General features: G+C 35.1%; 1 protein-coding gene across 3 annotated transcripts in view; it reads left to right on the forward strand.

The window, feature by feature from the left end:
- Positions 1–21,900, forward strand: part of LOC131164554 (serine/threonine-protein kinase TOR) — a 134,696-nt gene extending 112,796 nt beyond the window's left edge. For 2 of the 3 annotated variants that reach the window (XM_058121828.1, XM_058121829.1), the window contains exons 43-57: positions 9,111–9,224; positions 9,305–9,508; positions 9,787–9,867; positions 16,608–16,686; positions 16,771–16,833; positions 16,924–17,084; positions 17,854–18,027; positions 18,111–18,239; positions 18,335–18,418; positions 19,040–19,101; positions 19,200–19,272; positions 19,376–19,510; positions 20,008–20,181; positions 20,259–20,524; positions 21,569–21,900. In XM_058121828.1, coding sequence (XP_057977811.1) covers positions 9,111–9,224; positions 9,305–9,508; positions 9,787–9,867; positions 16,608–16,686; positions 16,771–16,833; positions 16,924–17,084; positions 17,854–18,027; positions 18,111–18,239; positions 18,335–18,418; positions 19,040–19,101; positions 19,200–19,272; positions 19,376–19,510; positions 20,008–20,181; positions 20,259–20,524; positions 21,569–21,587 — 1,818 coding nt within the window. In that variant the 3' untranslated portion in view covers positions 21,588–21,900. The remainder of the gene's footprint in view (positions 1–9,110; positions 9,225–9,304; positions 9,509–9,786; positions 9,868–16,607; positions 16,687–16,770; positions 16,834–16,923; positions 17,085–17,853; positions 18,028–18,110; positions 18,240–18,334; positions 18,419–19,039; positions 19,102–19,199; positions 19,273–19,375; positions 19,511–20,007; positions 20,182–20,258; positions 20,525–21,568) is intronic. The other variant, XM_058121830.1, reaches the window with a different exon arrangement.
- Positions 21,901–24,399: the final 2,499 nt, after the last annotated feature.

The raw sequence follows: 24,399 nt of genomic DNA on the forward strand, positions 1-24,399 counted from the left end.
AGGCTGCGGCAGTGTATATCAGTTGGTAAGTGGTTCACCTTATTCGTGGTTGTTTTGGTGCTTCACATCGTTTGTGTTTGTCCCGATCAGTTTTGATTATTCTCCTTGTCTTATTTGGTGTGGCTGCTGGTTTGTGAGTGTTGGGATGGAATCTCTGAATCCCAAAAACATGTTTCCTTCATCCTTGCCAAAGATAACAACTCAAAAGTTGGATGGAAAGAATTTTGTTCAATGGTCTAAGGTTGTTTGGGTTTATTTAGTAGGATTAGGAAAATTTGACCACTTGCACCAATCTAATCCTTCTGATGAGAAGAGAAAAGAAGTGTGGAATTAGGAAGATGCCTTGATTGTTTCCCTTTTATGGAATTCAATGGAGCCCCAGATTGCACGGATGTGCATGCATCTAGATATGTGCGAGGAGATTTAAGATTATGCCAAGCTTCTATACTTTCGTAACATTAGATGTACGTATGATTTATCCCAGGAGTGCTTTTAGTTACAACAAGGAGACATGAGTATTGAAAATTATTTTGGAGAAATGAAATGTATTCATGAGGAGCTAAACATTGTGCAACCTATAACCACCGGCATTCGTGTGATGTAGAAGCAGAGGAAGCAGATGATAGTTCTTCAGGTTCTAGCTGGCTTGAGACCCAAGTTTGAGGGAGTCTAGTCACAGATGCTTAGTAGTGCAGACTTTCCATCAGTTGCTGATATTTATTCTCGCATCCTTTGTGCTTCCTTTAGCACACATTCTCCTGCTCTTGCATCTCTCTTTGAGAGGACAACCTTTGCCACTCAGGGTGATTTTTAGTTCTCTACTAAACAACCAAAAAAATTATTGAGGTTGTTTAAGCTGCCGTGGTGGTAGAGATCGATGAGGTAGAGGCACTCCTCACAAGGGCACTCATTGTGGATGAGGTAATCATACTATTGAGCAGTGTTAGAATCTCTCTGGTAGACCTTCATGTGTTGCCAATGTAGCCACTCCACAACTTTGGGGCCAAGGGAGGGGGGGTTAACATATTGTGTCTGTCGAAGAGTATTCCAAGTCCTAGCAGTATCAAACGTCACAACAAGCTTCTTTTCCCTTTGCATCTCTTGCCCAAACAAGTAATCCTACAGCATTCTATCATTCGGTACTTCTCATCATAGTCCTTGGGTTATAAACTCAGCTACCACTGATTATTTCACAATTATATGTAACTTCTTGTCTACTCTTCAATATCCTACAAATTTACTCTGTGTTACTCTTGTTGATAGATCCACCACTGCCGTTAAGGGAATTGGGGCTGTAAATCCCACTTTTTCTATTTCTCTTCCTTCAATTTTGTATATTCCTAGTTTCCTTTCAATCTTATGTCTATTAGCAAGATTACTAAATCCATGAATTGTTCAGTAACATTCTTCCTTGATTCTAGGGTTATTCAGGATTTGAAGGCGAGGAAGATGATTGGCGGAGGGCGTGAAGCTGGTGGACTTTATCACTTTGAGCCACTATCTCCTTCTACCGCCTGCATTACTGCTACTACACCTCTCCAAATTCATTGTTGCCTTGGTCATCCTTCATTGGAAAAGTTGAAACGCCTAGTTCCTAATTTGAGTTATGTGTCTAGTCTTGATTGTGATTTGTCAATTGGGAAATCATCATCGTGTCCCTTTTGCTTTCGCAATCAATAAATGGGCTGCAAGACCTTTCATGTTAGTCCATTTTGATGTTTGGGGTCCTAGTAGAGTTGCGTCCAAGTTGGTTTTTCGGTACTTTATAACCTTTTTGGATGATTATTCAAGGATGACTTGCTATATTTAATAAAAGATCGTTTGAGTTATTTCGTATATTTTTGTGCCTTTTGTTTTGAAATAAAGACTCAATTTGGTTTGCCAATTTGAATACTTTATAGTGATAAATTGGTATTGCTAAATAGTATTTCAGGATACAATTCACTACTTCTATGACTTAGTTTGGTATTATTCACCAATCATCTTGTACCCACACTCAACAAAATGGGTTTGTAGATGGAAAAATATACGTATCCTTGAAACCACTCACACCCTACTTTATCAAACAATGTTTTAAAAGGTGTTTGTGAGGCACACCTTGGGGCATTTTGAGCATAAAACGCCCTAAGGTGTAACTGGAGAGGCATAAATCCTCAAATGCGTACGCCTCAGGAAAAAAATTGTGCCTTTTATGCCTTATATGAGAAAGCGTCTTTTGGGAGCACCTGATTTAAAAAATATATATATATATACATATATATATATATATATATATTTATATATATAAAGAAACAAGAAACAACTTGATAGGAGTGTCAGAACTCCCCTCACTCGCACCTTAATTTATCAAATATCAAATGCATGCACCTGAAGTGTTTTGGAGTGATGTTGTACCTACTGCTTGCCATCTGATCAACAAGATGCCATCTTTTGTTCTTAGTGGTAAAATTCTTTGTTCCATTCTCTTTCCTAATTCATCTTTATTTTCCCTTCCTCGTATATTCAGGTGTGTGTCTTTTGTTCATTAACTAACTCTTGGGGTGGATAAGTTGGATCTTCATGCTATAAAATGTATCTTTCTAGGCTACTTATATACTCAAAAGGGATATCGTTGTTATAGCCCTACGCTGTATCGCTTCTTTGTTTCTGCTAGTGTTTTAAAAGACTTAATCGAGGCTTGCCTCGAGACATGACATGCCTAAAACACCTTGAGTGTCAATCTAAAATACCAAATTCCAAAAAGGCTGATGCATTAAATGCTAAAGCTTATGCAAATTTACAAAAGGAATGCCTTTTGTGCCTTTTTAGTTGAGGATTATGCATTTTGGGCGTGTGATTTTCAAGTAAGAATTGGTTAAAAATTTTTAACTGCATGTTTCTATAGAAGGAATGTCGTAATATAAGTTAATTTCTAGAACTCTTGTCTTAGATCATGAAAATAGTTTAAACTTTGTAATAGTATAGCTATCTCTTGTCATTATTTATGTCATGTATTCAAGTTAGCAATTTTTGAATAGCCAACAAGTAGTTTGCAAAGTATATATAATTTTTCTTTTTTTTAAATTATATTTGTGATTTTCTTAATTTTTTCTTATTTTTAAAATATATAAATTTTATTTACATATTTTATCTTAAGAAACAAATTCTTGAAAGGCTTATGCCCTAATGCCTTAAGGCTTACGCCTTGCCTCGTAAGGGTTAAAATGCCTTGTCTTATGCCTTCGGCTTATGCCTTCGCCTTCTAAAACATTGGTTTTTGTGGATGTTACCTTTTATGAGTCTACACCTTACTACACTTAGTCCCTTATTGCTTCTGATCTTAATGAGTCTCTTCCTCTACCTAATCTTTCAGATTCTACTTCCTTGCCCAATCGACCATTTGTGTCTCCATGTAGTTCGAGTCCTCCTCATTGTGTCGATCATCTTAATTTGTAGGTGTATTCACGCCGACGACTCCAAGGAAGAGAGTCCCCTTTAGTTTCTACTACCACGCCTTTGGTTTCTCGTTTGATGATCATATTTCCCATGATGTTGATCTTCCCATTGTTTTTTGGAAAGGTAAACACATATGTACCGAACATCCCATTTCCAACTATGTTTGCTATGACTTCTTATCACCCTCCTATTATTGTTTCGTTACTGCTCTATCAATTGCTGCCCTTCCTAAATTTGTTTAGCCAGTCTTAGCTCACTATGGGTGGAGTAGTATACACTGTGAAAGTCAACCCTAGTGGTTCTGTGGTTCATCTGAAGGCACGTCTTGTTGCTAAGGTGTATGGTTTGGATTATTTTGACACTTTTTCTCCTGTTGCCAAACTTACATCAGTACGTCTATTCATTTCCTTGGCTACCACTTTTCACTGGCCTCTACATCAAGTAGATGTGAAGAATGCCTTCTTGCATGGTGATCTTGAGGAAGAGGTCTATATGGAGCAACCACTTGGATTTGTTTCTCAGGGGGAGTCAAGTTTAGTGTGTTGGCTCAAGAAGGCACTGTATGGTTTAAAACATTCTCCCTGTGCATGGCTTGGTTGACTTAGTGCTGTAGTACTTGAGTTTGGTCTTCAATGGTGTGCAGTGGATCACTATGTTTTATCGTCATACTCACACTTCATCGGGTAGGATCCTACTTGTTGGTATGTGGCTAGTATTGTTATTATAGGTGATGATGATAAAGGTATTTAGGGTCTCAAACTTTTTCTGCATACTAAGTTTCAAACCAAAGATTTCAGATCATTGAAGTACTTGTTGGGTATAGAAGTATCTGGATCTCGTATGGGAATTTTTTTTGTCACAGAGGAAGTATGTTCTTGATTTGTTGGAGGAAACTAGATTATTGGGATCCAATTTTGTACACTCATGGATCCTAACAACAAGTTAGTGTCAGATATGGGTGATCTGTTGCCTAATCCTGGACAACACTAGAGACTTGTTGGAAAGTTGAATTATCTCACAATCACTCAATTCGACATATTCCAACAAATGTTGTGAGTCAAATTTTGGATTATCTGAGGACAAGTCACTGGGACGCAATAATTCGCATCTTGAATATCTCAGAGGTGCACCTCGGAGAGGTTTTTTATATCGAGAACAAGGTCATATTTAAATTCAGGGATATATAGATGCAGATTGGGCTAGATTGCCTTTCAACCAAAGATCCACAGTTGGGTACTGTATTTTGGTTGGTGGTAATTTGGTTTCTTGGAAGTGTAAGAAACAAATTGTAGTGGTTAGGTCAAGTGCTGAATTAGAGTATATAGCTATGACTCACACTACTTGTGAAATTGTTTGGTTGAAGATCATGTTGGAAGAATTGGGTTTTCCACATTCTCAACCTATGGAGCTGATGTCTGATAATCAAATTGCTCTTCATATTGCCTCCAACTTGGTCTTTCATGAGCGAACGAAACATATTGAAGTTGATTGACATTTTTTTCGGGAGAAATTTGTGCAAAAGCACACTACTAAAACTTATACCACCACTTATGTGAAGTCCGATATGCAGCTTGTTGATTTGTTTACCAAAGCTTTGGGGGTGCTCGTGTTAAATTTATTTATAACAAGCTAGGAGCATATGATATGCTCCAGCTTGAGAGGGAGTGTTAAAGGTTATTTTAGTCTTTTAGTATTATTATTAAGTGCGCTAGTACGTTAACTAGTGAGAGTTATTAAGGGTATTATGGTCATTTGAATGTATTTGATTTGCATTATAAATATAGGGAGAGACCTATCTTCAAGTTAGGTCATTCATTTAATTAAAATCTCAACAAGTAGTATCTATTTTTTTATTTTTTTTTTTCAAAAAAAAAAAAAAACTTATGCCTTACCACTAAATTTTATACCACTAATTTCTATCATTTGTTAAAACTGCAATTGAAATTGAAATTTCCATCAAAATTTTCGTACTTATGAAGCATAAAAACTTTAATTGAAATAAAAAATTTGTTGTCATATTTTGCACCAACAGCCTTTCTCCACAGTTGCCCGCTTTTAGTCGTCAAGATCTTTTAAGTCAACAATCTCAAAAGAAAAAAACAAAGAAAAAGGAAGACAAGGCAGCCTGGTGCACAAAGCTCCTGCATATGTGGGGTCTGAGGAAGGGGTGGACCACAATGGGTCTATAGTACGCAGCCTTACCTTGCATTTTTGCAAGAGGCTGTTTCCACGCTTCGAACCCGTGACATCCAAGTCACACAGCGACAATTTCAATTAGTTGCTTGATGAATCCATATTTAAGTACACTCTGTTTGAATTCTCTCACTTGCTACGCTGAAGGAAACTGTTTCAAATGTCTTCAAGTCTTTTGGATGGGAAAAACAACCATTCATAAAACCAAAAATCGGTTGGTGAAAATTAGGAAATGCTTACTGTAACATGATTGATGAACAGCCGAAAGGAAAATTTTTATGAGAGAGGTAGCCTCCAAAGTACACTTAAAGTGTATACAAACTTGAAAGCAATGATCCAAATTTACAAAAGATAATGATTTAGGCCACAATCTCCTGTCAAATAAAATGTAGTCTATACAACTATTTTCTTTTATTTTTACTAAATTGTCATCTATTCCTTTAAATGCTCATGTTCATTCATCTCCATATCCAAAGTATTGACATCCCGTCCCTCTCTATTCTTATTTTTGGAATGAGAACCTATCCATGGCCAAAGCTGCTTCTTTGCTGTCTGAAATAACCTGAAGAATTCCATGTGACACAGACCATGGCAGGGACAAACTTCACAACATTCTCTCCCAATGACATGCTATAGTTTTTTGCTGACCAATGCCCATTCCTTTTGTCTAAGAAGCATTTATTGGCTATACAAATCCCTTCCCCCCCCCCCCCCCACCTTTTTTTCTGCACATTGTCAATAATATTCCTTGCGACATGGCCTGCCAAGTGAAGGCACACTGGAAGGACCATTTACCTTCCAAATTGCTGCTTAGGGTAAATGCTTGCTACTAGCTTCTTCATCCCTTCACAAAATTACATAAAGATATTGCACCCAAACTTCCATTATTAGTTAACACCTGCTTTTATTCTGCTCCCTTCTGTCACATGCATTTTCCATCCATGAGGGGGATGGTCAAGCCTTAGGATACCCCTCACTTCCCAAATCAAAGGCCCCCTGGATTTCGATTGCTAGATCCCCATTAATATTCATACAATTTCAAAAGAATCCATTCCTCTTCGTGGGCAACAAAAAAGGGTCTATGGAATCTCTCATTATGCCTTAGAATCTCTATGCGTGATATCATGCCAGAAATGCATTGAGGTTCCTTGGAATCTAGCCACTCTGCTCCTCCCCATATTTAGATTCAATGATCACATTCAAAATTTTCCCTTTGAAGTAACAATCTCCATGGCATTTTACCGAGAAATAAATTATTAATCAATGAAGGATTTTTAGCCACCAACGAACCTTTTCATATAGGTAGTGATGATCCCCCACTTCAGGAAGTGACACCAAAACAACTGGCCATCGCTGCCTCTGAAGGATCTCTTCTGGATGCTTTCCAACCTCTTCACCAACATGATGGGATTTGAGAAGATGGGCATCAAAACATATAGGTAATTTAGCTGCTGCCTTGAAGGGTTGACCTTACTCCCTTTAGATAGGCACTGCTTAACCACCTACTGGCCCTCAATCTTCTATATAATGGGGTTCCATGCTCCTTATGCTTGTGTCACCCAGAGGAAGTCTCAAGTAAGAGTTAGGAAGAGACCCCCATGTTGCATCCCAAACTCTTAGCCAAGAGGTGTCTCTTCACTTCCTCCTAGCTCTCCTAGTTGTCCAGTCTCTCTCTTCCCTAGGTTCAACCTTACGCAAGACATCGCTTCAAAAGCAAGAAGACAAATAAAGTCGAGAATTTACTCCACAATAACATCACAAATCTTCATAGTTCCATCTGTAAAGAGTTGTCTTGAATTCAAATGTGCATTAAACCCATATCTTAAGCATTATCGGAAATCCTAATAAAGAAATGCTCTTGCCAAATCCTTGTACTGTTTGTGAAAAACCTAATAGTGCACTCAAGAAAACATTGTTAAGCATATGGTGATACACATTTCTTCACCCACATACTTCACGTAGTCCCAAACTCATCGTTTCTAAAATTTATATGAGAAAGTTCCAATCCACGTAATCATAAGTCTTCTTTATGACTAACTTGCATGTAATACTCAACATCTTTGGATCTTGAGTGAACTGCCTCATTACCAATAAGAACTGCATTGAAAATTTGTCTTCTACTTACAAAATTAAGTTGTTTCTGATCATACCTGCTACCAAGGTTTTAAATTTTGATCTTGAATAAACTTTTTAGGATTCAGAACTACGAAAATTTCAATGCCAAAATTCAATTTAAGTTTCAATTTTGAAAATAAAAAAATGATGTAAATTTGTAGTAAATCATGGAATTGTTTTATCAAACTTTAGAAATTATTAGTAGACAGGACGCAAGATTTGGAACTGGATATTGTTAAGTAAAATACATTTTTGGCACAATTGTGGGTGTAAATTGCAATAACCTTATTAAACCTATTCAATTGATATGGATGAAATCCACTGATTATTTAGATATGGTGATTGTGCAAATACAACTAATATATGCATAAGCTATAAAGGGTCGAATAAATGTTGTAGTCAATATCTTGAGTTCAATTGTGCGTAAAACTTCAAAAATCCTAAAGCTATCCATATCCTTGTAGTAATCATTAATTTGAAATTAGAAAAAATAAAAAATAAATTTACAAAAATAAAATTTTCTATTTGGAGTGTTATGCATTTCAATTTCAAGATGTGTTTCATACGCAAAATTTGGACAAAATTCATGGCAATTTTGAGATTTTGATAAATTTCAAATGATTTTTGGAAATTTTGTAATGTGGAAGTAGACCAATTTCAATATTTAGGATGGTGGAAAGCAGAAATTTGGACAATTTCATAGAAACTAAGACAATGCCTACTACCCTTTATATCATGCTCTTTAAGGCTTCTTAGCAGCATCTCAGCAACCCTTTTATGAACACTACCCATAACTGCAACTTAAGCCAAGAACCTCTTCATGTCTCTCTTCCTCTGATCTATTGCCTAAATAGGAAAAGTACCATTATACTTGATCATGATTGCCCCACTTTATTCGTTCATACAATAATCTTGAGCATTTCCTTCCAAATGTTTTTCATACATTTGTAGAATTTGGTATCACTTTTTTTCTTATATGTAGGTATGTCTCTCATTTGTGAGTCATTTTTAGGATTTGGAATCACTGTTTGGTTGTGTGCTAACAATGTACATCAAGCCTTAGCACTCCCTGCCCTTGTAGCCCTATTGGGCATGGAGAGAAAATCTAATGTTTACTAGCACTTTAGGAAATAAGATAATTTTTAACAATCACAAAATAAGCATGGAAACAAGAATAGAAGCCAATTTCTCCTGGTAACCATGGCTCAGAAACCTTGTCAGATAACAATTTACCTAGAAACTTAAGGTTTTAGATTGTGTACATCAAGCCTTAACAGCCTTGTTTTCGATGTAGATTATTTTTTTATAGTTGATTTTCTCAGCAAATGTTGCCTTCTGTGTGGTAATGCAATTTAATCCATTGACAGGCTCTTATGTACCCTCTTCTTGTTGCTTGTAAATCCATAAGCACTTTACGCAGAGCTGCAGCTCAAGAAGTGGTTGACAAGGTTCGACAGCATAGTGGGGTACTTGTTGATCAGGTGAACGGTATTTACCTATTTCACTTTCTTTAATTTTTAAATAATGCTGTTGATTTTATTGATAGTCTTTGTTCATGCAGGCACAACTTGTATCGAAGGAGTTAATCAGGGTTGCAATACTATGGCATGAGATGTGGCATGAGGCATTGGAAGAGGCTAGTCGTTTGTATTTTGGTGAGCACAATATTGAGGGTATGCTAAAGGTGTTGGAGCCATTGCATGTAATGATTGAGGAAGGAGCAATGACAAATGATACGACAATTAAAGAGAAGGCATTCATTCAGGTAGGCTTCTATTTGTCATAATAGTAACTGTATTTTTATCTCCCATCAAGAGCAAAAAGTAATTTTGCTGGGTTTACAGTTTATTTTGCAACATTTGTAAATTCCAAATGTGTAGCTGTGTCTACCCTAATTATTTTACTGCCTACAATTTGCACCTTAATTTGCAGAGTTGAATAAATGTTCAACATTTCACTTTCAAGCCCTTGAGCATTTTAAGGATGCTCCGTATTTCAGTTCGTACATTTTATTGGTAATTCTGCTTTGTGTGATGATTTCAGGCATATCGCAATGAATTACTTGACGCCTATGAATGCTGTATGAAATATAAGATTACTGGAAAAGATACTGAACTTAATCAGGTATCCAGTAACATTTTTACTTCAAACTGTGGTTCTTTTTTCGTCTGTAGGATTACCATTCTAATTTTTCATTTATGAAGAAAATGAGCATAATTTTCGTGTTGTTTCTTTTACTGGTATTAATTATCCTCATCATCTGTCAAATTTTTTCTTGTATAATTGGGTTTTGTATGCAGTAACATTTTTACTTCAAACTGTGGTTCTTTTGTCGTCTGTAGGATTACAATTCTAATTTTTCATTTATGAAGAAAATGAGCATAATTTTCGTTTTGTTTATTTTACTGGTATTAATTATCCTCATCTGTCAAAATTTTTCTTGTATAATTGGGTTTTGTATGCCATCGACTGTCTTGCAGTTTCTCTCTTTCCTAAATGTGGAAAACACAGTTAAATGGTGCATTATGTCTTTTGCAGTCATCTTCCTGGAAAAGCAGATAATAGTTTTCCCCTGCAATTAAGCATGATCCTTTCTGTCTATACGCCTATTTAATGTGATGGTGTCACCATTGACTTTGAAAAGCTTCATTGCACTTGAAAATGGCGTACCAGCAGAATATTTTTAAACAGACATAAATTTATTACATTTTCATTATAATTGATCTTCTACTAACATTTCACTTTAGGGCCTATGAAAATCTCAATTGAATAATTGGTACTCTCTTTGATGAATTGATTCTCTTTCAGTGCTGAATCAGCACAGTTGATGCAAATACTGTTTGGAATAAAATGACTAATTCTATCACTATGATAGAAAAAAAGTTTTTAGGTGAGTCCAAAGGAAGATACTTTGGTGGTAAAGAAAGTTGGTGGTGGGATCAAGAAGTCCATAAAGCTGTTAAGACAAAGAGAAATTGGTATAAAATATGGAAAAAATTATAGAAATATAGAAAGTCTTAAAAAATATAAAGAAGCAAAGAAAAACGCAAAAATGACTATTAGTGAAGCTAAACATAGAGCTTATGAGAAGGAGAAAAAGACATTTATAAACTTGCTTGAGTTATTGAAAGAATAAGTAAAGATTTAGGTGATGTAAAATATATAAAGGACAAGAATGATAATGTCTTAATTAGAGAAAAAGAGATAAAAAAGAGGTGGTAGAGATACATTGATAAGTTGTTTAATGAAAATAAAAATGAAAGAGTGAACTTGGAAGTGGCAAATGAGAAGAAGACTAAAAATAGGAGATTTATTCGTAAAATTAGAATCCTTGCTCCTTGAAGCTAAGATTACATTAAGAAAGATGAAAAGTGGGAAATCTATAGGACCAGATAAAATACCAATTGAAGTTTGGAAATGTTTAGAGGATAAAAGGAATTATTTGGGTAACAAATTTATTGAGCACTAGTATAAAAACCAAGAAAATTCCAATTCCGTCACCCTCGAAATTGAAATGGCTGTTGATTTCCGTCTTGCATAATTTCCGTCAAAATCTCAACGAAACGTCCGAAATTTATCGAAACCTTGAAATTTTAGCGAAATTTGTCGAAATTTATCGAAACCTCGAGAGTGAAGTGAAATTTCTCTTTTAATTTATTTTATTGTAACAAAAGGTTATCACAAGTGCTTTTGAAATTATATGAAAAAAATAAACTTAAGAGTTATATTTTATTTAACCATTCATGTCTAAATTATCAATATTTGTATAATAAATAATATTTAAATGATTTATGAATTTCATTTGCATTAACTAAATATGTTTAATGTACATAATCTTACAAACATGTTTGATACACGTACTATTTTACAACTTTTCCACCTCATACAAAACATAGATGTATTTAATTTGTAATATATTAGTCTTAAAACTTATATTTTTATATGTTTGTTAACCATTTCTAAAGTCTCACAAAGAATTCCCTGCTTTACTACTAGTTTTCGTTATTTTTTCAAATCGACATCAAAATCGAAATTTCCGTCGAAATTTCTGTACTTTTGGAGCTTCGAAATTTGAGTCCAAATCGAAATTTAAGACCTTGGATATACGAAGGTCATTAAGGATATGTATGATAAAGTAGTGACTAGCGTTAGGACTGTAGGAGGAGAATCTAGAGATTTTTCAATCAAATAGGTGTACATCAAGGTTTTATTTTGTGTCCTTATTTTTTTACTTTATTAATTGATGAACAAACTAAAAATATCCAAAATGAGATTTCTTGGTGTATGTTGTTTGAAGATGATATCGTGTTGAGTGATGATAGTAGGAGTGGAGTGGAATCTAAGTTGGAACTTCAGAGAGCCACATTAGAGAATAAAGGGTTTAGGATAAATAGGAATAAGACAAAATATATGAAATATAATTTTAGTAATGTAAGGAGTAGAAATAGAGAGAAGATTAAGCTTGATAGTCAAGAGATTTGTAGTGTTGATAGATTTAGATATCTTGGATCTATTATGCAAGCTGAAAGGGAAATTGAAGAAGATGTAGTACATGGAATTAAAACAGGTTGGGTAAAATGGAGTACGTTAGGTGTGTTGTGTGATCGTAGAATACCCTTAAAATTAAAAAGGGAAGTTTTATACGACGACTATAAGGCCAGCTATGCTATATGGTTCAGAATGTTGGGCAATTAAGAAACATGTACAAAAGATAAAAGTTGCTGAGATTCGAATGTTATGGTGAATGAGTGGTTTAACATTAAAAATGAAGTAAGAAATGAGCATATACGGAATAATTTAGGCCTAGAACTGATTGAAAACAAGATAAGGGAGGGCGGCTTAGATGGTTTGAGCAATTGAAAAGCAGATTATTAGAGCACCTATGAGGAGGAGTGAGTTAGTTATTGTTCTTAGCGTGAAAAGGGGTAAGGGGTAGACCTAAAATAACTTGGAATGAGGTAGTGAGGAAGGATTTACCAGCCCTTAATCTTATAGAGGAAAATTTTTGATCGAGTGAATTGGCATAAAAGAATTCATGTAGCCAATCCCACCTAATGGGACTTAAGGCTTGTTATTGTTGTTGTTGAATCAGCACATGATTCCTTTATTATAAGGGGGCTTTTCCTGTTTTTGTTTTTGTTTTTAATTTTTAATTTTTAATTTTTCTTTTTTTTATAATATTGGCAGTTATAAGAATAAAGTGCAACTCTAACAAACTGGGGTCTAAGAAAGAAGTGTGCAAATGTTGTTGTTTCATACCTAGAGTGTTATCTAGCATAAAAGATGCTTAGAATTAAGTATGTTACCTCATGCATCCTAAATGCTGGTGTCCATCCATCTATAGGGGATGTGCCTTTATCTTAATTTGTAGGGTGAAAACAATAAATGAGAATTCCCTCTATTGCTCATGCTGCTAAACTGCTACTACTGCTTCGTAAAAGGGAGACAAGTATGGTACTTCTCGTAGTTTATGTTGATGACATCATCATTACCCAGTGGCCAAAGTGGGATTGCAGATGTCAAGTAGTGGTTTCAAGAAAATTTTCAAATCAAGGATTTGGGGGCTCTATGATAGTGTCTTTGTACTGAGATTGTACGGTGAAAGAACAGGTTGAATCTATCTTGGCAAAAATATATTGCTAAATGAGACTGGTAATTCAGGAGCCATTGATAATCCTGCAGATCCCAACAGAAAGTTGTCTGGGGATGTCCTTCCATGACCAAGGTCAATATAGGCAGTTGATGTAAGAAATTAAGACGTAGTAAAAATAATAACTAAATTATATTAGTGAGACAATTACTAATAGAGAGGCTAAGGCATGGTAGGACCATTGTCCTTAAAACCAACTTCGCGCCTATGGAGAAAATCTCTCGGTGCAAATAGTCACAGCGTGCACGGTTTCCAGAATTACTCAGCTATGCTCGGGCTTGTGTACACTCAGAAACTCCACAGCTTTAGGTGCTATAGTATACAGTTACCCAATGTAGAAAATAAGATGGTAGAAAAAAAATAATAATAAGAAGATATCTACTGGAGACTACTACTTATGGAGAGAAAAAAACATGTAAGAAAGAGGAGATAGGTTTCTTTGGTTGTGTTTAGGAAAGGGCTCGAGGTAGCCTTTCTATAGGCTGCATAGAGGAGTAACTGAGCTGGTTATTGTAGCAGATTAATGGTACTGGACCATTCAAATACCGCCATTAATATCCAGCTGTTGGAAGAAATTAAACAAAAAAATACAACTGAAAACTAACACGAAGAAAAAACTGCTGCCATTAATCCACAAAATAAAGAACCAAAAAAACTGCTAGAATTTGAAACATCTCTAACAGTTGAGTGGTAAGTTTATCTACTTGACTGTCACTAGACCTGCCTTTTCTGTAGGGGTGGTGAGTAGTTTACTGAAAATCTCTAGCCACACTGAGATTTTGTTTGTAGAATTTTACAGTATCTCAAAGGCTCTCCTCATAGAGGCTTGATGTATAAATGTAGCAGTATCATGGTACTACAATGTAGATAGGTATTTTATATTTTTGGGAGGTAATCTTGCTGTCACAGATGGATTCTTCATTATGAAACCCATAGGTGTGTCTTGTGAAATCAAGCTGCCATTTGTATTGTTAGCAACCTAATGTTTCAGGAGAGGATAAAGCACATTTAAGTTGATTGTCATTTTGTGAGGGACGATGTGTTGCAGAAGGCTGTGAGGACTTTATTTGCAAAATCTATGGTTCAGTTAGGCAATGTTTTCACAAAAGCTCTATTTAAACCTCCCTTGTTTGTAACAAGCTGGGGTTAGGTGAAGAAGAAAAAGGGGGGCCCCCAGTGGGGTGAGGGGAGTTTTTGTCTTTGGTGCCTTTTAGTTATTAATAACACATGCATTGCATGTGAATTATACACACACACACACACACACACACATATATATGTGTGTGTGTGTGTGTGTGTGTGTGCTTACATGTGCACGTGCGCGTGTGTAGAGAGAGAGGGAGAGAGAGAATGAATTGAAAATTAGTATTTTCTTTAACTATCACACTGAATATATATATTTTTTGAAAATTAAGAAATTACCATTATTTGACTTATATTATCTTAAAAATCAATTAGATTTTTAAAAAGTATAGGGATATTACATACACGATGTATCTGAGCATCTTTGTCCTTATTGTTGACAACAATACAATGCATATTAGATACATGTGCCTCAACTCTTTTCCTAAAAAATATTACTTACAAAATTGAAAAGTCAGCAAATTACTATTATTCAACTTATACTTTTATAAGAGTAATTAATTTTTTTTAAAAAAAATAAAGACATGTTACTGATACAACATGTTTATATGAGCATCTTTATGTTTATGCACACAAATAGGGTGTGTACCAAATGAACTTTCCTCATTAATTAGTAACCAAGTAGAAACATAGTAAGACTTATAGTATTTAGTCATAAATTAGTGCTTTATTCTTAATAGAATTTTTGACTTAGAAAATAAGATGGACAAATAGTTTAGTTTGTAATTGTTCTAAAAGATTAGCATTAACTATTCTCCATAGGATGAATGCTTAAAGCTGTTTATGAAGAAATCAAACACTTAGCTATTAAGTTGATACCTTCAACTATTTTCTTGTTTCTATATGCTACAAATGCAAATCCTCTTGGCTATGAAATGTTGGAAAGAGAGAGTGGGACATAAAAAGATGATTGAACAATAAATGGAAACACAATTTTTGAGTGGAGAAACAAGTGGAAAGAGGCATTACACAACGAAGTTTTGAATTATAAAAATATGTAAATTGTAAGAAATGTTTTCAATATTTGATTACTTTAAGAAAGAAAGCATCACCTAATGGTTAGTAATACCATTACATCATTTGCTCACAACTCGCATGTATTGCCTTATGTTCTTGATTTCCTAGTGGAACCTTGTATTGTGTCTTCTCCAAATCAACACTGATTCAAAAAATTAAGAAATTGATTAAAAAAGAAAAGCTAATTTGAGAATCATACAGACAAACCAGTTGAGGCTCCAACTGTCCAGAAATGGCACAAAATGCTAAAAAGTCAAAGTGTCTCCCACCATTTAAAAATGGTTTAAGAAACTTGAAGAGACATTGTTTAGAAATGGAGAAGCTAGAAAGTCACAATACAAGTGGTACCAAAAGATGATACTCCAAAGAACTAATAATTACAGTGCTAGGAGCAGTTGCCCCATTTACTATTTTTATGATTCAGTTACTTGACTAGTTTTTGAAAAACATAATATGAGAGAACCACTCAAGACAGTTTTGAATTCTAAAGACTACCTACAACATCAAACCAAATTCAAAACACTCCCTAAATCAACAAACCAAGCCTTGAGTCTCACTAGGTGGGGTTGGCTACATGAATCTTTTTCCGCCAATTTACATGATCATGAGCAATTTCTTTCAACAAATCCAGGGAATTCTAAACACTACCTTTATAATATATATATATGATTAAGGTTTAGAATGAGTAATCATTTTTTTTTTTGAAAATAATGCAATTGTGACCCAATCTTAAGAATAATGCAATAAGAGACTTAATGAGGCATCTATTCCTAGCACTCAAACAATAATTTGTTTAAATTGGAAAATTTTGTTCAGTGTTTTCAGTTGCCACTTAGTGAGTAATTTATAGACATCCAACATTTTTATTAAGTGTGCTTCATTTGCTTTTCAAAATGTATATAAGAATGTAAATTGTTTGTATTTATTTGTATTGATAGTTTAGGCTTAACGGCATGGCCATAGGATCCTTGTACAGTGTTCTAGGCTGTTCAACTGCCACAATTGTGTGTTAGTAATAACTTGGAGAATACTAATTTCAGTTAATCTTGGGCAGGCTTGGGATCTCTATTATCATGTATTCAGACGAATAGATAAGCAACTTCAAAGTCTTACCACTCTGGATTTGCAGGCAAGTAGCACCTTTGTCTTCACATCAAGTTATGCTTTTTTGTTAATATGATACTAAACTGTTTTCTTCCATATGCAAAAATAGTCAGTTTCTCCAGCATTGGTAGAATGTCACGATTTGCAGCTTGCTGTTCCTGGGACATATCGTGCAGGTAAAGCCCATGACTTGATAGTTGTACAACATTCGAAGTCTAAGATGAAGCTTTCTTACAAAAATTGGTACCCTTATTTTCTACTTTCAGAAGCACCTGTGGTGACGATTGCATCATTCGCTCCCCAGCTTGATGTCATTACTTCCAAGCAGAGGCCCCGGAAATTGACAATTCATGGCAGCGATGGAGAAGATTATGCCTTCTTGCTAAAGGGACATGAAGACTTGCGTCAGGATGAACGTGTTATGCAGGTTCTCTCTGTTCCATTTATTGTGCATCCCAATGTTTTAAAAAGTGTAGGCATAAGGTGAGGAAATATGAGGCATAAGCCTTAAAGCATTGGGGCATAAGCATTTTGAGAATTTTATTTTTAAATAAAAATATGCAAATAAATTCTGTATATTTAAAAAATAAAAAATAAAAAAAAATCACGAATATAAAAAAAAATAAATATAACATGCAAAATACTTGTTGGTCATTCAAAAATTGTTAACTTGAATTCATTACGTAAGTCATGACAAGAGATAGCAATGACATTACACTGCTCAAATTACTTTTCAAGATCTAAGAGACAATCATACAACTCTCAATTATTTTGGAAAAGTTGAGGTTCAAGAGTTTTAGAAATCAATTCACATCATGACATTTCCATTCCTTTTATATAAACATGGAGTTAAAGTTTTCTAGCGAAATCTAACTTGAGAATCAGACACCCAAAATGCATAAGCTTCAACTAAAAAGGCGCAAAAGGTGTGCCTTTAGTACATGTGTAAGCCTCAAATCCTCAATGTGTAATGTGGTTAGCCTTTTTGGGATTTAGTATTTTAGATTGAGGTTCGAGGCGTTTTAGGCATGCCTTGCCTTGAGGCAAGCGTTGATTGAGTCATTTAAAACATTGGTGCATCCTGGGAGAAGATGCTATGTTCAGATTCCTGTGATCAAAATAATAACATATAATTTCTATTTTGTTTTCTTTTCCTTGTTATGCACATATTAAACTATTTTTCTGCTTTTTGTCAGCTTTTCGGTTTGGTGAACACTTTACTGGGGAATTCTAGGAAAACAGCAGAAAAAGATCTCTCTATCCAACGATATGATGTCATTCCATTATCTCCAAACAGTGGGTTAATTGGATGGGTTCCTAATTGTGATACTCTCCACCATCTCATTCGGGAGTACAGGGAAGCAAGAAAGGTCCATTTTAGGATTCACTGGATAGTTTTCTATTCAATGTAGTCAGTGCTCATGTCACTGATGTATACGTTCCTTGTTTTCAGATTACTTTGAATCAAGAGCACAAACATATGCTTAGTTTTGCTCCAGATTATGACCATTTGCCCCTCATAGCTAAGGTGGAAGTGTTTGAATATGCTTTGCAAAATACCGAGGGAAATGACCTGGCTCGGGTACGTATCCTCCAGAGTTCTCATCAGATCTACTTTATGTTCCTTGTTTGTTCTTTCTGTGTAATATCAAGCTGCTTTGACTTGTTTTCCGACAGGTTCTTTGGTTAAAAAGTCGAACTTCTGAGGTCTGGCTAGACAGGAGAACAAATTATACTAGAAGCTTGGCTGTCATGAGCATGGTATGTGCTTGTCTTTTTGTCTTAACCAGAAGCACTTACAGAAAGGAGTCCTTGGGTTTAAATGTTAAAACCCCGCACTGCACATCAAGTCATTATGATGCAGTATTTTTTGACCGACTCCCTTGTGCTGTCTGGCAGCATCAGAAGTGACTAGTATGCTAGAAATAATTCAGATTTACTAGGTCATTAGATTATCATGATCTTACAACAACAAATAACTTTGATGTAGACGCTCGGGATATTCTTAATTTGAATCTGGGGCATGAAATTCAATAAATAAAAATCGTAAGATACTTAGTATATTTTTTACTAGGTGGGCCTTATTTGCCCATTGCTTGTAGTTCTGCCAATCACCAATGAAGTTCAGCTTGCTAAATTAATCGATAAATAATTTGCAGATGTATGTATGTGAGAGCCACTAATATAAGATTGGCTCTCTTAAGAGCAAACAAATTTGTTTGAAGGCATATCCTACTTGTGTCATACATTTACTTGTCACTATTGATCCCAAGGCTCATTATCTAACCCTTGCATTGAGTTGCTGAACAAGTCCAAGTTCTTTATTTTATTTTATTTTTTAAATTTTTTATTATTTTTAAACTTAAGTTGCACGTGTTCCAGGTTGGATACCTTCTCGGCTTAGGTGATCGACACCCAAGCAATCTTATGCTGCACCGCTATAGGTAACTAACGATTGGGAAGAAAGTGATCAAGTAAAAAGGCTAGGACACTTACATTTTTTAATTATAAAGTGTTGCTTTTTTTAAATTTTACTTTGCAGTGGGAAAATCTTGCACATTGATTTTGGGGACTGCTTTGAAGCTTCAATGAATCGGGAGAAATTCCCTGAAAAGGTATGGTATTCCAAAGGAAAATTTTACCACCTAACAAAAGATCTGTTTTATGCTATGACGTGGATTCCAGGTCTGCTGTTGTATGCTTAACACTATGATGCAGGTTCCCTTCCGCTTGACTAGAATGCTTGTGAAAGCCATGGAGGTTAGTGGCATTGAGGGCAACTTTCGTTCAACTTGCGAAAATGTGATGCAAGTTCTCCGAACACACAAGGATAGTGTAATGGCCATGATGGAGGTATATAAATAAAAGTTTGTGTCCTGTTTGTTTGGGTGAGCATCTTGTAATCAAGACCAGTTCAAAAACAAATTACATGATGAGATTGTGGTTGAGGCTGACCCTTCAACCCAGGGCTACATGGTTATACCCAAACCCAAAGTTTTCAGGTTCAAGTTGCAGAAACAGCCTCCCCAAATGGAGACGTATGCCTGTGCATACATCATGCCTTTCCCCTCCCCTGGAATGGCATGGAAGCATTGTGCATCGGTGCTGGATTTTATTTTTCCTTTTTCTTTTGGGAAATCATTCTTTGATAAATTTGAAATGACAATTATGGAAAAGAAATACAACAATGTAATTCTGAGAAAAAAAGCTGGAGTGACAAGTAGGGTTTCGTCTTGCTGTTCATGCCTTTATAAAGGGCCATTGTTGACGAAATTATGCAGTATTTTCAGGTTGTTTATGCTTGCTTTTGAAATAATGTAGAAGTAATTCTGCATTCCACCTGTTTTCAGGCCTTTGTTCACGATCCTTTAATAAATTGGCGTCTTTTCAACTTCAATGAGGTTCCTCAAATGACAAATTTGGTAAGCAACCATGTTCCTCCTGTTGTTAATTGTGAAGAAACTGCTCTAAATAAAGAGCTTCCTCAACCTCAACGGGGTGCTCGCGAGAGAGAACTTCTTCAGGTAACAACACTCTGATTATTAGAAGCTTTTTCTTAATGCATCAAATTGAACTTGTATATTCAACTGGGTTTGTGTAGGCTGTGAATCAACTGGGTGATGCTAATGAGGTTTTGAATGAGCGTGCCGTTGTTGTTATGGCTCGGATGAGTAATAAACTTACTGGGCGTGATTTTTCTACCTCTTCTTCCGTACCCACTAGTTCAATCCCGAATGCACTGGACCATAATACCTTGATTTCTGGAGATGCTCGTGAGGTGGATCATGGTTTATCTGTTAAACTTCAAGTTCAGAAGTTGATTATTCAAGCTATGTCACACGAAAATTTGTGCCAAAATTATGTTGGGTATGATTTTTGTGTTTTTCTTGTTCTTTTTGCAGTTCTATTTGCAATTCCGTTTCGACTTTATTTGAGATGCACTTGAATCTTTTGCTAGAGTTTGTTGACCTATTCAATGATGCAATAATCCTGATACAAATTCATGATCATTGTTGAAGAGTTTGATATGCTTACATCTTAAATTGAAAAAATATTAAAATGGCACAGGATATCAAAATGATGTGCCAGGACTTTCTTGTATGGAGGTTAATATTTTGCCAATAAATTCCAGAAAAGCAATAATATAGGAGAGAAAAGGGAAATTGGTTTCATAAGTCCATGACTCTTAATTCTTGTGGGTTAAAAAATTATGCCAAGTTAACCGTTGTCTGATTTATGTGTTGCTGACAGACAGCCTCTCCTATCAAATACTTTGTCCTTCCGACTTCATTTTTTGCATCCGTTTAGGTATTGAAATGTATAATTATCTTGGGAACCAACCCTGGGTCTGGGTTGGTGGGGCTCTGGGGACCGACACTGCAATTCCCTCAAACCTTGGACCTCCCTCATAGTTGTTAGATTTTAATGCATTTCTGTATAAGCAAGCAGTTTTTCTCAATTTCTTCTTGTCTGATTTGATCTTTGATTATAAATAAAATAAACAAATACAAAAGTTATGATTATTGCAATAGTACTGATTAATATAGAAAACAAAATGCGTGTCTAAGAATATATAAAATGTATTCCAGACGGGTAGGCATGTTGTACTATTTTTAATATGAAAATAACAGGAGTTTGCAGATCAGAACAGTTGGATTCCTCCTAGTGTTAGGTTTCAGGATCTAGTAAAGGAGCTGAGTTTCTGTTTTGCTTTAGTAAGGATGGTAGATCACCCCTTTGTTGTCTGGAACTAGGGCTAAAGCCTGAAATGTGTTTTATTAGCCCAATGCCTGTATAATGATATTGAATCTCATCACCAGTTTATCACAGTATATTTTGTTTACTCATGCTACTTTAATTGAAGCTCCTGGAGATGTGATTAAACAATCATGGTTTTTTTTGTGTTTTCAGGTGGTGTCCTTTCTGGTGAGCAGAAGACCATGCCTACAGTGTATATTTGTACATATATTTAATTTGCCTGATCTCTTTTGCTGTAATTAATGTATAGTTAAGTTTCGATCAATTAAAGACCCGTATGGTTAGTGCTCTCCCTGTAACCTGTATCAAGGCAATGTTTAATTAGGTTAATGTGATGTGTTTGGGAGCAAATTTAGAGGGTAAAAAAAAAAAAAAGGTTTAGTTCTTTAGATGTATATATATCTAATCATAAAAATTTCTGAGATTACAGTGTGCATTTGACAAGTATTTTAAATTATTAAATTTGAATTACATGTATTTATAAATTGATTGTACATGAAATATTTCAATCCGTGAGTTCAAAATGAGTGCATTTAAAGTCAGTTGTTTGGATATTTTAAATTTGACTTCATTAGAAAAATGCTCACTGTGAGAAGCTTCATAGACCCTTGCTAACCATTTGTTAATTTAATGGGTAAAAACATATATATTACAATACTAAATAAAGGGCTCAAAAGTATAAAAAGCAAAAAAAAACAAAAAAAACAAAAAAAGAAAAACAAATCAAGAGTATTGATCACTATAGGTCGACTTCGACCAATACGAAATCATAGCCAACCAATCATATTAATGGGAACATGTACTTGGAGCATACCATTTTGAGATTAAGTTTTAAAGCAAGCTCAATGTTTCCTTCTTGTGGCATTTTAATAGTTGTAACCGTTGATCATGTTTTTTTAGTAATGAATTGAGTAGATGTGCGTGAAATATTTTGAGCATCTTTTCCTAGATTGTGTTTGATTTACTGAATGCAATGGTGTGAGAATGGAATGGGAAAAAAATTGAACGAAAAATATTGAGAAATAAAAAAGTAATAAATTCAACTGTATTAACAGTAGGTGGGGCTAATAATTTGGATTAGTGTGATAATTTGATTTTATGTAAATGTAAATGTATATGAAGGTGTTGGGGTTGGGGCCAATCACACGGAGGGGAAGAGGCTGCAACCCCTCCGAACAGCTCAGTTAATTTTTCATGGGACATTCCAACTGTTCAAACACTATTTTGATTTGTCGTCTATTTTTGGCAACAGCTCCCATCTCTATTATCAGTGAGTTTTGTTGACTCACAGAATGCCAATGAAATGGAAAGTGATGATTAATCAAAGCATGGTTGAAATGTAAATAGCTCTAAACGAGAAACATCAAGGCCTCAGTCTTAATATGAGCTCAAGAAGCAATGAACAACATGAAACCAGGTCACAATTGCATTATAATTGTATGTGAATAATAATGTCTCTTTGCATAGTTTGAAACCTGGACTCTACACCATGGGTCCATGAGTAGTCAACATCATTGGTTAGAATGGATTTTTAAAGGACGTAACATTGTGTAAGCTTATCATCATGAAAGAATGTGACATATTCGTCTCATGTTTTTCAAGTCTTGACAATACCTTCTTCTGAACTTCTGAGGCCCAGCTTTTGTCTCAGTCCCTTGCTATCACTCAAGTCTTTCCAAGGGTAGCTGTCAAAGGTTTCTTCCGTCTGAAAGTCCAGAATCTTGGCATCGCAACTTCTTCGTATTGTGATCGCAGCTTCTTTGTCTTGCGATCCCACTAACATGGCGCTGTCTTCTGTTTGATACTCTTGAGTCGAGCCCAAAAGATCTCATTCAGGATTGGACTACTTAAAAAAGCATTTATAAGGATCAAGAATCACTAACATCAATTTTACCCCCTAAAAAAGCTTGAGCGACTTTTATTTTGTTCCAACGTTTTACTAGGCTGCCATATTGGTTTTTAACCTAGTGAGCTTACTCATTCATTTTTTTACAATATTCCTTCTCTTTTAACGTGCTTTAACATTGGTAATGGATGTTACTGGAATATCCATGATCAAATTTCTTTAAGTACCAAGAATACCTCAAGGTGATTTTTAAAACAGGGATGGAAAGTAAGCTTGGGTTAAGGTTAAAATGAAACAAAGGAAACTAGGCTAAAAAGCCCAATGATTTGACCCTTGCCTCAAGTATGGTTATACATTGGACATTGGAGCTTAACAAATTTTGGATTGAACTTGTTTAAGACAAGATGTCTATGTACTCGGTGTAAGATCAGATAGTTCATGTTAAGTTTTTATTCAGAGTTTTCATTTTCAAGCCTAATATTTTTTTTATGGCTTTTTCATTCTTTGCTTTTCATTGTGCATATTGGCTTTTTATAGCCCATACATGCTTCTTCTCATTCTATTCTTGCTTTTTCTTCTTTTTGAAATTTTATTTAATATTGAGAGAACATAACTAGATCCTATGCTTAGGTAACTTGAATGGTTCTATAGAAAGAAATAGGCTATCTAAATAAGCCTCAAAGAGTTAGCAATTATTAACTCAATATGTTGGATGTATATGGGAATTTTTGTGGTTGACCAATCAAAGGCCACCTATCATTAGTCACAACTCAAAGCCACGATAGATGAAAGTGGTCTCTTGCAAAAAATCTCTATCATTTCTATAGAAAGATTCTTTTTACTTTTACAAATTGGGGTTAAGTGAAGCCCTTCATTCTTGATCGTTATGAGAATTAACATCTTTGGCCCTGTGTGGTGATGATCCTTGTGCAGGGTTTAAAAATGCATATGTAGGCTCAAATTGGGTTATCAAGGGATTTTATGAATTGTATGTGGATAGCAAAATGAAGTTATTCTCATCTCAAAGTTCGACTACTCATTTTTTCGACTCATTTTCAATGTGTGAGATTGGAATGAAAATCATGGTTGAAAATGTGATTTTTATGTTTGATGCCTATCATTGTTGATAGTTTTATCA

Source organism: Malania oleifera, chromosome 9, assembly GCF_029873635.1.
Source record: "Malania oleifera isolate guangnan ecotype guangnan chromosome 9, ASM2987363v1, whole genome shotgun sequence".
NCBI classification, from domain to species: domain Eukaryota; kingdom Viridiplantae; phylum Streptophyta; class Magnoliopsida; order Santalales; family Ximeniaceae; genus Malania; species Malania oleifera.